Genomic DNA, 16,738 nt, shown 5'->3' with positions numbered 1-16,738 from the left:
AAGGTCTGCTAGGGTCCATTAAGGTCTGTTAAAGTCTGGTAAGGTCTGTTAAGGTCTAGTAAAGCCATTTAAGATCTAATGAGGTCTGTTAAGGTCCAGTAAGGTCTAATGAGGTCTTTTAAGGTCTATTAAGGCCTGTTAAGGTCCATTAAGGTCTGTTAAGGTCCAGTGGAGCCTGTTAAGGTCCAGGATGGCCTGTTAAGGTCCAGTAAAGTCTGTTAGGGTGTAGTAAGGTCTGTTAAGGTCCAGTAAGGTCTGTTAAGGTCCAGTAAGGTCTGTTAGGGTCTAGTAAAGTCTGTTAAGGTCCTGTAAGGCCTGTTAAGGTGTAGTAAGACCTGTTAAGGTTCAGTAAGGCCTGTTAAGGTCTTGTAACGCCTTTTACGGTCTAGTAAGGTTTGTTAAGGTCCATTAAGGTCTAGAAATGTCTGTTAATGTCCATTATGCCTGTTAAGGTCCAGTAAGGCCTGTTAAGGTCTTGTAACGCTTTTTAAATCTAGTAAGGTCTGGTAAGGTCCAGTAAGGTTTGTTAAGGTCCATTAAGATATGTTAAGGTCTAGTAAGGTCTGATAAGGTCCAGTAAAATCTTTTACGGTCTTTTAAGTCCTGTTAAGGTGTAGGAAAGTCTTTTAAGGTCCATTAAGACCTGTTAAGGTCTAGTAAAGCCTGTTAAGGTTTAGTAAGGTCTGTTAAGGTCCAGTAAAGCTTGTTAAGGTGTAGAAAGGTCTGATAGGTCCATTAAGTCCTGTTGAGGTCCTGAAGGGCTTGCTAAGGTGTGGTAAGACCTGTTAAGGTCCATTAAGGCCTTTTAAGGTCTAGTAAAGTCTGTTAAGGTCCAGTAAGGCCTGTTAAGGTGCAGTAAGACCTGTTAGGGTCCAGTAAGGTCTGTTAATGTCCATTAAGGCCTGTTAAGGTTCAGTAAGGCCTGTTAAGGTCTAGTAACGCCTGTTGAATCTTGTAAGGTCTGTTAAGGTCTAGTACAGTCCTGTTAAGGTGTAGTAAGGTCTGTTAAGGACCTGTAAGGTTTGTTAAGGTCCAGTAAGATCTATTAAGGTCTAGTAAGGTTTGTTAAGGTCTGTTAAGGTCCAGTAAGGCCTGTAAGGTCCAGTAAGGCCTGTAAGGTCCATAAAGGCCTTTTAAAGTCCAGTAAGGCCTGTTAAGGTAAAGTAAGGCCTTTTAAGTTCTAGTAAAGTCTGTTAATGTCCAATAAGGCTTGTTAAATCTAGTAAGGCCTGTTAAATCTAGTAAGGTCTGGTAAGGTCCAGTAAGGCCTGTTAAGGTGTAGTAAGGTCTGGTAAGGTCCAGTAAGGTCTGTTAAGGTCCAGTAAGGTCTGTTAGGGTCTAGTAAAGTCTTTTAAGGTCCTGTAAGGCCTTTTAAGGCAGTGGTTTTCAACCTTTTTAGGCATGCGCCCCCCTTCGTGTGCCGAGCACGACTTGCGCCCCCCCTCACACCACGCCCCTCTCCCCTTGGTGGAACAGCATTCGGTCGCGCGTAACAAGCGCTGCTTCCGCCACACCCCCTTCCCCCGGATAAGGCACGGCTTAAGCACGGATGCCAAGCACGGCTTTCGCCACGCGCCCCTCCCCTTAGTGGACCACGGCTCAATCGCGGATGCCTGCCGCATCCTCCGCCAGTCTCGTGTGCCACCGGTTCATGATAATAATCTCATAGTGCCCCCCCCCGGACAGTCGCTCGCGCCCCCTCGGGCAAGTAAGGTCTTTTAAGGTTTAGTATGGCCTGTTAAGGTCCAGTAAGGTCTGTTAGGGTCCAGTAAGGTCTGTTAGGGTCCAGTAAGGCCTGTTAAGGTCTAGCAAGGTCTGTTAAGGTCCATTAAGGCCTGTTAAGGTCCAGTAAGGCCTGGTAAGGTGTAGTAAGACCTGTTAAGGTCCTGTAAGTTATGTTAAGGTCTAGTAAGGTCTGTTAAGGCATGTGTTAGATCGTGTCACAAAAACTATTTTTATACATATTATAATCATTGTATACATTGTATACCAGTCAGGAACAAACTGTACAGCTTGGTGCCAGACCAGGACAGTTAGCAGGAACCTATACATCTACCACTGAGTTTGATACTCCATATGGAGTACAAGAGCAATTATTCCAGATGTCAGAAAGTTAGGCACACACCATTCAACAATCTCTTCCACACAGAATGACAAAACTTCAAACGTCACAATGTTACTTGCACTTAGACCAAACCTCTTGCCTTCAACTCAACGATCACCCTCCCCAATTTTGCCTTAAAGGCAGCAGTTTGCTGGGGACTGGACATCCACGTCCCAAAGAAAAAGCTCTGTAGAAAGCACAGTACAGTGGGCTGGAACTTTACCTACAGATCAAAGGCAGAACCAAAAACATTATGCAGAGACGGTAATGATTTGTCCCCTCTCTTCTCCCATTTTAAAAGAGTTGAAGTACAATGCTTGTGTTTATGTGTTTCTAGACACTTTAAAATAAAATACATTTTATTTAATTTTATCTTTAAAGGTTACTGATCAGAAATCTACAACCATTTTTCAAGAAAAGGAATTTGGAGCTATAACTAGTGATAGCAAGTTAACGGGTAAGACCCTCATACATGAATGTGTGTATGCACGTGCAGGACCTTTTCAAAACAAAATGTTCATACTTGATTTGCCGTATTTGTAATTTACAGCTTTCTCTGGACACATTAAGCTAAACAAAGAGGCTTAAAATAAAAGACTCCGGAGGATGTCTAAAAGTGTCTTTGATGTTCAAACTTGATTTGTACTTGATTTGCTGCCATATTTGTAATTCTCAGCTTTATCTGGACACATTAAGCTGGACAAAGAAGACAAATGTCAGAGGAAAACAGTACCATCATCATCACCTACTCAGTCTTTCACTGATAGTGGACAGCCTTCCTGGATGGAGCTGGCAAAGAAGAAGTCTATGGCATGGAGTGATAAAACTATGGACTGAGGCAGATATACAAGAGCAAAATACATTCCTGACATAGCACAAAAGACAGTTGGTTGTGCTACAAAATTTTACAAATTTTACAAAAATTTTTGAAAGTGGAAAACAAGCAATGGAGAAACAAAGAAATAAGTACAAATGAATAAAAAGTGATATTAAACTTAAAGTTACATAATCCTTTCCTCCTGTAAGCTACGTTATGTTGTTCTCAGGTTTAACACATCATGTTTTGTATTGTTGTAATTTGATTAAATAATAATTATAAAATTAAATTGAATAGATGATAGTGATAAGATTTTATATATGACTATATAGCTAAAAGCATTTGGGCATCTGAACATAAGTTTGATGTCAGAAGTCAGAAGCATATAATTTTCCTTATAAAATTGATTTATTTTATCTGTTAGCAATATCCATGTAATATAATCTATATAAATAGTTATATTATGATCAAATTTGAGTTCAATATTTATAACATAAGGTATATGTATAAAATAAAACAAACACTATACCAGACAATATAGTATAATGCTGGACAATATTGTATAATAAAGTAGAAATGTTAAAAAAAAAAAAGAAAAATTGTTTTGTTTTGTTTTAGATGGTTTGTCTGGTGTCAAACCAATCCATAGTTGTATACTTAGCAAAGTGTAGTTAGTATAATAGTAATCATATTAAGTAATGTATTCAGTATAGGGTCAAAGTGAACTAAATTGTCTAACCACCTCTTTATCCTATTCAGGGTCGCGGTGGGTCCGATTTACTGGGTAAGCGGCAGAAAACTGCTCACCAGTCCAACACAGACTCGGTTATTAATTTATTTATTTTCTGTTTTACCAACGCTTTATCCTATTCAAGGTCGCGGTGGGTCCGATTTACTGGGTGAAAGGCAAAAAACACCCCAGACAGCTCGCCAGTCCATCACAGACTCAGTTATTCATTCATTCATTCATTCATTCATCGTCTGTTTAACCACTGACTTATCCTATTGAGGGTCGCGGTGGGTCCTTGGGCGAAAAAAAAAAAAAAAAAACACCACAGACAGCTCGCCAGTCCATCACAGACTCAATTATTTATTCATTCATGCATTGTCTGTTTAACCACTGACTTATCCTATTTAGAGTCGCGGTGGGTCCGACTGGGCAAAAGGCAGAAAACAACCTGGACGGTTTGCCAAGCCAAAGACTTAATTATTAATTCATTCATTGTCTGTGTAACCACCGCTTTATTCTATTAAGGGTCGCGGTGGGTCCGATTTACTGGGTGAAAAGCAGAAAACACCCCGGACAGCTCGCCAGATTCACAGTTCCAGAAAGGAGTGTTTTGGTGCCGTCTAGCGCACTGACAGAAACACAGCAGGTCTTGCAGCAGTGATAAAGTCAGGATGGGTGGGGTCAGTGGCGCGTATCGGTGGGCGGATCACTTGCGTGACTGTGTGGGCGGGGTCACGACGAAGGTTGATTGAGAGCTCAACGGTTGATGTTGGAAGCTACAGTACAGCGCTCCGTTTATTTATATATTTATCATTAAATTGGTTTTAAAAACAGGAACAGTCGCTGAGGGGGTTTGGTCACGGTGCGGATGAATAAACGCTTTCGGCTGGATTCATGAGTAAGTATGAAAAGTTGTGCTTTTGCGGTTTCTTTGAGCTTCAGCGCTTGTCTGGCGTGTTTTCGCTCCTCCGACAGGTAGCAACAGAGAAGCCAGCTGAGTTAGCGACTGTAGCGGGTCTTTATTGTACAGCAGTGAAATTAACCGCTTACTGTTTACGTAGAAATCCAGCACTGCATTCTCTCTTTATGTCTGAGCTGTGCGTTAACTTGCGACTAGCTTTATTCTTTAGCCGCTAGCTAACCTTCGTCTTGATTGGCTAGCTATTAACAGAAGGAAAGTGGCATGAACGAAGGTCCCACAGCTGGCTAACTGTTAGCTCACACTGGCTCCTAGCTGCACTGCCACAGAATAAAGAGTTAGGAAGCTTGGCTTTCGTTTGCGGTCTGAACCGGTAAATCATGTCGCTTATTCTCGGTACTTTCACCAGATCAACTCTAAATAGGGGTTTTAATTCCTCAAATACAGACTTTTTACCTTGTGTCTATGTTGTACTTTTTTATTTTACGTCGTGTCCGTTAATTCGAATAAATTCGTTTATCAAACTCGTTTATTCATGACTAGCGTAATACAAAACGTTATTTACCTGTCAGGGCGGCACGGTGGCTCAGTATCGCCTCACAGCAAAAAGGTCCTGGGTTCGATTCTCAGTTGGAGCGGGTCCTTTCTGCGTGGGTTTCCTCCGAGAGCTCCGGTTTCCTCCCACAGTCCAAAGACATGCAAGTGAGGTGAACTGGATATACTAAATTGTCCCTGACTGTGTTTGACATTAAACTTGTGATCTGATGAATGATATTGTACAATAAGTGACTACAGTTTATGTCATGAATGTAACCAAAGAGTGTAAAACATTAAAATCCTAATAAATAAAACAAATGTACATGTCATAATGTTATGTATATATCTATATAAACACAGCTGGATTCATAGTCTCAAACAGCAGGATAATGTCATGCCACTGTTTGCTCAGTCTTGACAAGTCAGTTTAGTTCATATTTACTGGTTGAAGCATCCTTTTAGTATCAAGAAACTATAGGTTCATTTTCGACCTAAATAAACCTGTTATTTTAAATCCTCTTTTACCGTTCTACCACCACATGCTTCTAAAATATTTGCTAACAGGACAGCAACAAATAAATGCAGATATTGTTTGCAGTTGTACTTATTTGACTGAGCCGCATATAACGTATATAAATAATGCTGTCGGTGATAAATTCTGTATAAACAATACAGTGCTACCTTGTTCAGTCTTTTATATAAAATATACAAACTTAAGAAATGTTATAATTCTAATAACCAGTAATATTAGCTAATACAGTATGTGGTCAAAGACAAAGCCAACAACAGTTTTAGTAAAACATGGGTTTTCCTAAAGTAAGCAAAGCTAAAAAAAATAATTTAATTGTCCTCAGTAACCAATTGATTCCGATCAGTAATTTGAACTGAATCAATATTTAAAATGGATAATTTAAGTGAAGTTTAATTACTAGATTTGTCTGTTAATTATAGCAGGTTTATGTTGAGCAGTAGACACAATTTAGAAATAGTTGCTATGATGTACACTGGTTCCCAAACTTGGGTTACTGGTTGCCCCACAAAGCTATATTAAACTTTTTGTTTCTGTAGAGATTAATTAAACAACAAAAGCACACCCACACACACACACCCACATTTCAGTGTAAATAGGGGCTGTCATCAAGCTGACTGAAGTGTGACATCACTAGTGGCTGACTAGTGCAAATAAAATTTCAAAGACACAATCTTAAGATAAATATAATCAAGTAACTATATTAGGTAGACTTTAGTTTACAAAACAAATAGGCTGATCTGCACATATACTGAATGATGTGAATATCTGATGTGTGGATTTAACTCAATCAAGAAGGATCATTAAAATAACACATTTAGGCATATGAACAATGATTTTAAAAAAGTGTTTTTCTTATGTCTTAAATGAAAGTTGTTTTTAAGTTGTTAAATGGCTCAAATTTGTGGTTACAAAAATAGCTACAGAATTAACCCCCCTCCACCACAAATATTACAGTAACTGTTTTACTGCTTCTTCTCAGTATTGTTTTATGATTAGTTGTTTTTAATCACATTAGTTGTTTTTTTTTATCACATTTGTATTATTGATTTTTGTTCTTATTGTTTTGTTTTCTTTTTTTTCAGTACTTTGGCAATACTGTACAATTTACACGGTCATGCTAATAGCGCTTGATGAATGATAAAAACCCGAATGAAGTGAAGCATCTTCCATAGTCTCCCCAGTCTTGCAATTATTGGGATCTTTGGAGCACAGAATAAATATCTATTTACCTCTACCATCAATTAAAGAACAGAAAAATGTTCTCCCTTAACGTTGGTCTGAATACCCAATTTAAAAAGGATGTTGTCCTGGAGATAAACAGTTGTTCTGCATATAAACAGTAACTGATGTAAGTGTTTAAGAGAGGATCTTGCTTGCACTTCAATACCTTATTGGTTTCATTTTGACTACTTACATTTAAAGTTCAAGCCAGATAGTGCTTTAGTGATGGCTTTGCTGGTAAGGGAATTGGTTACTCACGGTGGTGTTCTATATAGCACAAAGGAAACAGAAACTGTACTTTATACACCTTGGTTGTAATTAAAGGTGAACATATATTTAGCTAAATTTCCCCGATGTAACAGTTTAAAACATCTTCTCTTCTGCCATTATAATCCATATAGCCCCCTATACACAAAAATATGCAGAGCAAAAGCTTCTTGCTGCTTCTTATTAATGTGGTGAGGAAATGTTTTTGTATTTCTGTTTTGTTAATCTGTATAAAGTAAATGTGAAACTGAATCTTACGTTACTTTAACCCATGTAAATGTATTATCTGACTATGTTTGTTGTCTGTTACAGAGGTTAAAGAGGAAGTCACCATTGCAACTCCAGTTATACATTTACAGTGTCGGTAACAATGGATCTGTTCAGTCATAAGGGATTTTTAAAACGTTAACACTCCAAAAAAAGTGTGTGAGGAGGCACGGCCACCGCGGACAATCGCTGAAATGAAATGAGGCTCAGAAATGGTACTGTTGCCACTGCCATCATCTTCTTCACATCCTTGCTCAGTCTGTCGTGGTATACAGCCTGGCAGAACGGAAAGGGTAAGTATCCAACACCTCTGCCCATATAATAAAGTATCAGAACCCTTTCTCATCAGATTTAGCTAAGTGAAGGAATACGTCAGCATTTTCTTAATGTAATCTGTGTGTACTACGTCAATGGTGTGGACGAAAATTCTTCTATTGGAACTAATGTATAAAAGAATTTAAAGGGTGGTTGTTAAATGTGTATACACATACGTCTTTAAAGTATTTAACTACATAACACATTCGAAACAAGTATTTCTGTTTGATAAATAATAAATGAGGCCTTATGATGAAACAGACAGGAAACTGCGCAACACTAGCATTACAGTTAAAAAGTTTTGGTGGTGCTCAGATGGTGCAGCAGTCCCCTCTGATGTTACCCAAGCCCTTCTCAACAGTGCTATCAGCCAGTTGGGCATCTACAAAGACTTGATTGGCTGTGTCTTAAGGTTTTGTAGTGTCCATGCGTAACTGAACCCTTGCAACTGTGAATGCAAAAAGCAGTTCCATCTCTTAAAAGGACTAATTATATAGATCATGAGCATATTTTACAAATTTATATTTGACTTGAATGCATGAATGCATTCTGTATTTCAACAACACCCCCACCCTTGAACTTTCATTATTAAGGAAGTTTTAAATAATCAAGGGAAAAAAATTTGTGAATTATTACCAGCTGTTCACTACCGATGTGGTACATGGAGATAAGGTTGTAGAATTTTGTAATTCAGTTTCTGATTATTAAATATACATACCAAATAATAATAATAATAGGTTTGTTTATATTCAGCGTTGTTTCTTGCTAAATGAGTTTGTCAGTTTAACAAAGAGTGCTGCCAGGGCAATGGGAGGTCTGTGCTTTTTAAAATGACCTTCCATACTGCTTGACTGTTGATCTGCCATTCTTTAGGTTTATAATGTTTTCCATAAGTTACAGAAAGCTTGTGTTGGAAAGGCATGTACAATCAATGATATACAACTAAGAATAAATGATTCCATAGATTAAGGGTGCTGATTCAAATATAAGTATTTTGTTGCTTATTAAGTTGTAAATGTGAGAATATGTGAGTACTTCATTTGTATTTGTACCTCGAGCTAATATAAAGTCTGTTATTTTAGTGCCGAGTGGCAAACGGATGCTTGCAGGAAATGTTTTTTTTTCTTGTAAAAATCTTATTTGCTTTTTTGCTTCTAGTGGTAACAAAGTAATCTGCAGAAATTATACAAACTACTCATCATTTAATGGATTACTGTTATGCATTACTTGAAACGTGATCAGTAATTCATTTAAAACACTAAATACAGTGTTTAAATTTTAACATTTTTCAGTTTGACATTTAAATAGTCGTGATGTATCAGATGCTAAATATATGTCAATGCGTATGTTGTTGCTGCTAGTAGTAGCGTCATATGTGTATAGCAATACGCACATCAATATATATACAGTATATGCACATCAAGAATATATGCTGCAAATTAACTATGGCTATTTGGGACTTTTGATTTCTATGTTGCGGATAACTCTGATTGCATTGCAGATTAAAGACAACTGATATCAGACATTAAATTATGCTGCTGGGTCAGAAATAATATGTAGTAAAAATAGTAGTAAAGTGTTTATAGTTTTGTGTTTCATTTTAAGGTGCACTGAATGCACTATACGCTTTTTCCTCTAGTGATCTGTAATACACAACATAAAAGAGAAATATAGTGGAAAGAGAAAGGACTTAATGGTTAGCAGGTACCTCTAGCAACTCTGACCCTTGATAGCCAGATGTGTCCTGGAAAGGGTTATTTCAAAGTTGTCGGTGATTGTATTTTAGCTTCATTTTGCGTGTGCTCATCTAGAATGTTTATTAGCCAGTTTACATTGGCCAGTTTAAGCATCTTAACTTCAGCCAAACTAGACTGGTGTGCTTTATGTAGGTCACATCTTTATAGTTGTGGTTTACTTTTTGTTCCGCTTTTACTGTTGCAATAGCAGTCATCATGCGCTTTGTTCTGGGCAATTTCCTCGAAAAGCTTTTTAGTTTCTTATTTGCTTTTCCTGGGAGTTCTACGGTTTAAGAGGCAATATACACTTTATTTCTGAATAGTTGCGACTGCACAGATTTTAATTACAAAGTCATGAAGTCATCCATCTCGTAAAATTATATGTTGGAAAAAAAAGAATTTTTGTGACCGAATTGTATATTATTCTCTGAAATAGTGCTACTTATGCAACAATTTCCTGCATGAGTTTCTGCATATAATGATATACAGACAGTGTACAGACATATAGTACTTGGTTTAATAACCATTGGTCTACCCGTTTAGCAAACACTGTATGAAAAAATCACAATCTATTACAACAACTTGACCAAATAGTCATGTGTTTTGGTTAACACCAGCAATACTTAAGAGCCCATTCTTCTCCTCTTAAACCTTCTTCCTCTGTTTGTGGATTTCTCCAGCGCTGGGCCTCCATCCTCTGGGTACATAGTGAACACAATGGTCCAAAAATAGCTCACTGATGAAAAGCATCATTATCCAGCCCCTAGAAGAAAAGAGGCATGTATCTGAAGAAAAAGGAAGCCAGGGGTAATCTGTAGTGCATTATGTGAATATTTTTTAGTTTGACATGTAAAGCAAGACAAGAAAAAAAAAGAAAATGGTTATTTTGAGAGAGCACTTGAGGCCAAAGAAGAGGCAGTGGTATATAAAAGATAGGGTAGTTGGTCTTTATCTTACAGGATGCTACTTGTTTAGTTTAGGTCTTAGGTCTGAATACATTTTTAAAAGGGAATAAATACACACTGGTTATTGGTACATACTCTATACAGCCACAATTATGTAGGCAACTCTTTTGAGAGTTTTAGCCAGACTCATTGCTAAAAGATGCATCTAATATTTTAGTAAATAAATGATATGCTAACAACTTGGGTATAGCTTAAAATTACTGTTTCATTATGACTGTGCTCTTTATAGAAAGTATGCTTCATAAAGACATGGTTTGAAAAGCTGGAAAGTTAACCTCACTGAACCTGTTTCGGATGAATTGGAATGTAAGTTGCAAGCCAGGCCTACTCATTCAATATCAGTACCCAACATCACAAATGCCCTTTTGACTAAATGGGCAAAAAGCCACACATGCACACTCGAAAATCTTTTAGATAGCCTTCCCAGAAGTGTGAAGGTTGTTAGAGCTGTAAAGCGGAAGGGGTGGAACTCCATAAAAATGTGCATTCTTTTACTACTAATGATGTGGGTGGACACAGGTTAAAATAAGTATCTGATAAGACTATCTGTGAACTTCTCTGTCATGATTAATGGTATGTTAAGTGTCCTCCTTCAGTGGTTTGTTTGTGCTTCAGATAAGTTGTGTTTTCGGCTGGCCTCTGACCAAGCTCTGCTCACTTTTTCCTTCCCACTTTTCTTTAGGCCTTTTCTAAAAACTGCATGCTTGTCCATTTTGACCAGATTGAGGTGGCAGTCAAACAGAAAAGCCAAATAATGGAGTTTAAATTATTGATGAATAAATCAAGAAATGTAAGCTTGGGTGGCTCAACAGTAAATGTTGCTAGGCCACTGCTACCAAGACCCAATGTTCAAATCCCCAGCAGAGCTATTGGCCTTTTGGGCGTCTACATACAGACATGATCGTCTGTGTCTGTCTCATTGTAATATATAGGAAAATGTCCTTGCCATTGTCACGCCCAGCTTGCTTATCAGGTGGTTTTCGGACCTGGAATGTGTGAAGTTGCTTTGATACTATGCCCTTTATAAAAAGCCTATTCAAATGGATTTACATTTACAGCATATATCAGGCATATTTTTTTTTGCTGTGGGATTTATTAGTCAGAATTTGGTGCACTGACTGCATGTTCTTCAGCAACAAAAAAAAAAACTGAGAGGCATAAAAAGCATAACAGGATTATGGCTCTATAAAATAGTTTGTGCTCCCTTTTTAAAATGGCTACAGGCTGTCCAGATATTGTACAACCTTGTACCCTAAGAACACTCATGCCGAGATAATGGTCAGTTAAAGCCTGTCAGCTATTTGAAGGATTATTATGGTCTCATGACTATCAGCATATTATAGAGGAAGAGAGGCGTTTGGCCTAGAGGGGAAAAAAATGCACATATACTGTACTCATGACCAGCTTTGCTTCTTAGCTTCTCTTAATAATGTTACTGTGTTTAAACTTCCATTTAAATAATAGTAATAATAATATTTATTTACGTATTTATTTGTATTTATAGATAGATACTTTATTGATCACAAAGAAAATTAAAGCCCCAGTAGCAGTACAACAATACAAGTACACACACTAAAGATTTAGCAGTATTTATACAAAAACAACATGCACACCAACAAAGACAGAGAAGTACCTTTACATATACTTTACATTTTAATGTCATGTTTTACACTTCAGTTCAGTTTGGTTCATGATAGGACAGGTAATTACATGGCAATTTGTATCCAATTTACCTAACTTACACATTTTTGGACTGTGGTAGGAAAACTGAACTCCTATAGGAAACTCGTACAGGAAAAACATTTAAACTCCACACAGTAAGGACCCAGACTGCTCCACCTGAGTATTGAACCCTGTAACTTTTCACTGTAAACTAGTACACTGTCACCTGAAATAAAATAAAAAATAGTGTTTATTTAGGTATTGACACTTTTTAATACACATCACTTGTAGGTGTGTGTATGTTTGCAGCAGATTGAAAGAATCAAAACATCTTTCTTTGGAGAGAACCAAAAGAGCAGCTGGTGTGAACAGCCTGATTCTATTTTTCATCATTTACCACTAACAAGTACTTGGACTGACAACAAGGTGCTTTCTCGGCACGATACAGTCCACATCCTGTGTGTGTGAGACTGTGAACATGTTTGCTGTCATAACCATAATGTTTGTAACTGTAGATTGGCTGACCCTAACTGCCCCAATTACACTTCTCAGACATCTATTAGCTGTGTCACAGTGCTGGAGGTTACCCTCCTGGATCACCATTTTTAATTATAAGCCTGACCTAGGAATTATTATTAATGGCTATACAGGAACACACTGAATTGCCTTTTATATGTAATAATGGGTTATGAGCCTTCTGCTGATGCACCATATTATTTAGACTTGATGTTAGTAAGATGGAAGTGAATTGTGTAATTTAATTGCAGTTCTACTGTATTGACTGCTGTTTGTACCTCTCTGTTGCTCTGTAGAAAAATTGGTAGCGTATCAGCGGGAGTTTCATGCGCTGCGTGAACGCCTGCGAGTGGCTGAGCACCGAACCTTGCAGCGCTCTTCTGAGTTAAACACCATTCTGGAACAGTTCCGGCATGCCATTGCAGAGACCAACGGCAGCAAGGATGCCCTCACCAACTTCTCAGGTGACTTACACACACTTTGTTATTAATAAAAATAAAATGTAACAACTAATAACAAAATTCCCATACCTTTGCTTAAGCAAATATAATTACAATTGGAACAATCAAGAATTGCACCCAGAAGTATTATACAACCCCTAGCCTCAATTCTTGTTGGAACATCCATTTGCCTTAAAACGTTTAATAAGTGAATTAGGTAAGTGCTAACAAGCTTCTGACGCTTCTTTTCTGGAATCTTCACCCATTCTTTACATGCAAAAGCTTCCAGCTCATTGAGGTTTGATGGCTTTTGTGCAGTGACTTCTTTCCTTAAATCCCACCAAAGATGTATTGCTGTCTGTACGGGGTGGCTTATTGCATTGTGCCCAGTGATTCTGGGAAAGCTTAACCCATCTTGACCTTAACCAGGATTAAGCTGGTAAAACATGAAAATAAAATAAAATAAAAAAAATAGAACATGGAACTGAATACTTCTCCCTTTTATGTCATATTGCTTTCTTCTTTATGTAATCGCATTCAATTGCTATTATTATGTCATTTAAAGGAAACAGCTTGGTTTTAATGACATGCAACAATGATCATTTAACTCCTTGGGGAAGTGGGGAGACTATAAAATAAAAAAAACTCTGAATGTGATCATTATGTGTGTCATCAAATATGTTCTATCGGGTGCTTGGGTGTTGTAGCGGTAAAGTATGCCAGCCCACTACTGCTGAGATCTAGGGATCCATGGTTTAAATCTCAGCAGTTCTATCGGCTAGTCAGGGTGGGATGTCTAAAACAGAAAGGAAGGGAAAGGAAAAGAATCAGCCGTAAAGACTGTGCCAAGTATGTGGACCAGATCCGCTGTGGTGACCCATATGTACTAGCAGTCAAATGGGGAAAAAAAGGGGATTTATTATGGCACATACTGTAACTCAAACTTCAGTCTAAACAGTTGTTTTGTGTGGTCAGTGTTTGACCATGAAAATTCAAATCTGCATTCTATGTGTTTACCTTTAGATGAAACCCAGAAACTGCTAAAGGAGCTGGCTCACAGGAAGCCTCTCCAAGTGCCAAATATCTACCATCACTTGCCGCACCTCCTCAACAATGAGGGCAGTCTTCACCCTGCTGTGCAGGTGGGCCAGGGACGCACTGGAGGTAAACAGCACAACACTTTTTTGACTTTCAGTGACCCTATATAAAATCTTTTTTACTTTGTAGGTTTAAGTGTTACATTATTGACTACAAACACACTGACTCTTACTGACTTTCTGATGTTATCAAACAAGCTCTTATGGCACTAATAACCATACCAGTAACAGATCACATTTTGTTCTACATTTTTGGATGGGAACATGAATAAAATGACCATAATACTTAAATGAACAAGCATACGGGTTACTTCTAAATGGCATGCATGCATGTATAAATATCAAGAAGTTTATATAGTACTGACTAGGGCTGTCGCGGTGAAAGAATTTCCCCTTGCGATATTCAGCCTGTCTTAATATCGCGGTATGCGGTGATATCGCCATTTTTTATTTTTTTTTGAAAATTACTTAATTTATCTGGATTTTAGAGCTATATAAACAAGCTTTATTGTTAGGCCACGATTCGGTATATTATTGCTTTATAATGACAAAGATGAGACAGCTTTAAGACCAATGAAATTTTAATGTTTAATGTTAAATACAGAACAGAGCAGGGATGTGCGTCTTTTCTCTATTAAAAAAAGATTTAAATTAAGCTTCTAGCCTAGGCTAGATTTGCACTGTGAAACGAAAAAAAAAAGAGTTTAGGCTAAATATTTTAAATGCACATCTAATGAAAATATGGTAAAAAAAAATTTAATAAAGAATAAAGTCTGTAAGAGTTTAAACCTGCGTTATCATGCGCGCTAGAAGAACCAACATGTTCACCTGATGTGGTTTAGAGAGGATCTGAGTGGGGTAGTGATGTTCCCGGCGTTACCGATGTTGCACTAATACACACGTACTGTACCTGCATGCGACTTTACACAGCAGAGGAAATCTAGCCTGGTTATCGCGCCACTATTAACTATCTATTTAGTAGGTATAATTAACATAACAATATATACTACATTTTAAGTTATTATTCGTTTCAATACATTTTTATTCAACGAAAAAATTCATTTAAATCATTCCAGCAAGCGAGCAAGAGAATATTTGCAGGCTGCAATGCCATATTAACCGTCATTAAGTGTTTTAGTACACCGAGGCTGTTTAAATGTAGTCTAAATTACAAGTATTTTATTGAGTGTGAACTCAATTTAATCATTAATAAACTTGCCTATAATTCATGTTGCGATTGTTTACATTTTGAAACACAAAGCCTGAAACTCAGCAGCAACGGATGCGAACAGTTGGCAGGAAAATGACGCTCCTAGCTCATTTTCATTATGAATTTATTTAACATTTATTACGCCCGAATGTAAGCGTAAAACAAGATGGACCCTGCAACAACAAAAAAAAGAGAAGAAAGAAAGAAAAAACGGGAATATCGCGGTGATGCGGTTGCTTGGCATGCCCTGTGGTTGGCTGGTCTATACCGCGATATTTCAAAATTGCGGTTAGCGCGACAGCCCTAGTACTGACATTGGCCAGTATTTAAGGATTCCTGTGAAGGAAAATGAGCATTTATTATGTTTAGTCACTCTTCAGGCAACAGAGTGTATTGATGTGTCCAGCAGTGGAAAAAACATCCCTCTGCTGAAAGCAAAAGATGAATTTAGAGGTCTCGCTTAGCTTTAATGTTACATTTCTTCTAACAGCATTTATCATTTTGCCCCATACCAATTTCGGTTTACTATTTGTCTGGGTTGTTGTGATCTTTTCCAAGCAACACACTGATTACTAAGGTGTTTGTGAGATTAAAATAGACTTAAAACTGTCATTACATTTGACAGCAATTTTGGGCCAATGAGGGTGCGTGGGTGGCACCCGCTGGGACCTGGGTTTGAATGTGAGCAGACACAGATATGATTGGCAGCCTGTCTGTGGTGAATTCCTGACCTGCGTCCAGGGTGAAACAGCTCCACTGTGTCCCTGACCATGATAAAGTAGTGGTATAAAATTATATCAGCCTGTTTTTCAGTTTTTAAAAACTGCACAGTGAAGACATTAAGATAAATATGGCCTTAACACAATGTTTATTTCCTTACCAGAAAATATTTGCATAGATTTGAACCGACAAAGAGAGAAGAATAAAAAGGGGACACACTCGTGTCTTGCATTTAAAATCGACTTATCGATTTTAAATGCACCTCTTTAGGTACCTCTTCACTCACTCTCTATCCCACAGTGAGTGTGTGTCCTTTTTGCTCTTTTCAGTGCCTGGTTGATGATGAGATTTATTTTTAGCTGTGTAAAATGGGACATCAGCCATCCAGCCCCTAGAGACTCAATCTCCCACGCTTCCCCCATTCTTCCAGTCAGAGAGTGGGTACGATGCACACTCCAGGCAGATACGCTGAGTAATAAAGTACCATCAGTGATGGTGATACCATTGGAAGTGAGGATTAAATTGAAATAGAATAGTGCATAAGCACTCAGCTTGTCTCCTTTACGTTTGTTGCTGTAGTTGTATGCAACTTTTCACATTTCTGGTTAAGTGAAATGTTTACACACTTCCTAAAGGGAACACACTTTTGCATATTTAATGCATCGTTGATTTGCTACATAGAG

General features: G+C 37.8%; 1 protein-coding gene across 1 annotated transcript in view; it reads left to right on the top strand.

The window, feature by feature from the left end:
- Positions 1-4,415: 4,415 nt before the first annotated feature.
- Positions 4,416-16,738, top strand: part of mgat4a (alpha-1,3-mannosyl-glycoprotein 4-beta-N-acetylglucosaminyltransferase A) — a 29,269-nt gene continuing 16,946 nt past the window's right edge. Inside the window, exons 1-4 of the mRNA XM_063005496.1 lie at positions 4,416-4,549; positions 7,440-7,687; positions 12,885-13,052; positions 14,052-14,192. Of these exons, the coding sequence (XP_062861566.1) occupies positions 7,594-7,687; positions 12,885-13,052; positions 14,052-14,192 (403 nt within the window). The 5' untranslated portion in view covers positions 4,416-4,549; positions 7,440-7,593. The remainder of the gene's footprint in view (positions 4,550-7,439; positions 7,688-12,884; positions 13,053-14,051; positions 14,193-16,738) is intronic.

Source organism: Trichomycterus rosablanca, chromosome 12, assembly GCF_030014385.1.
Source record: "Trichomycterus rosablanca isolate fTriRos1 chromosome 12, fTriRos1.hap1, whole genome shotgun sequence".
Taxonomy (NCBI): domain Eukaryota; kingdom Metazoa; phylum Chordata; class Actinopteri; order Siluriformes; family Trichomycteridae; genus Trichomycterus; species Trichomycterus rosablanca.
Note: the sequence above shows the minus strand (reverse complement) of the source record. Positions and strands in the feature narration are given on the sequence as shown.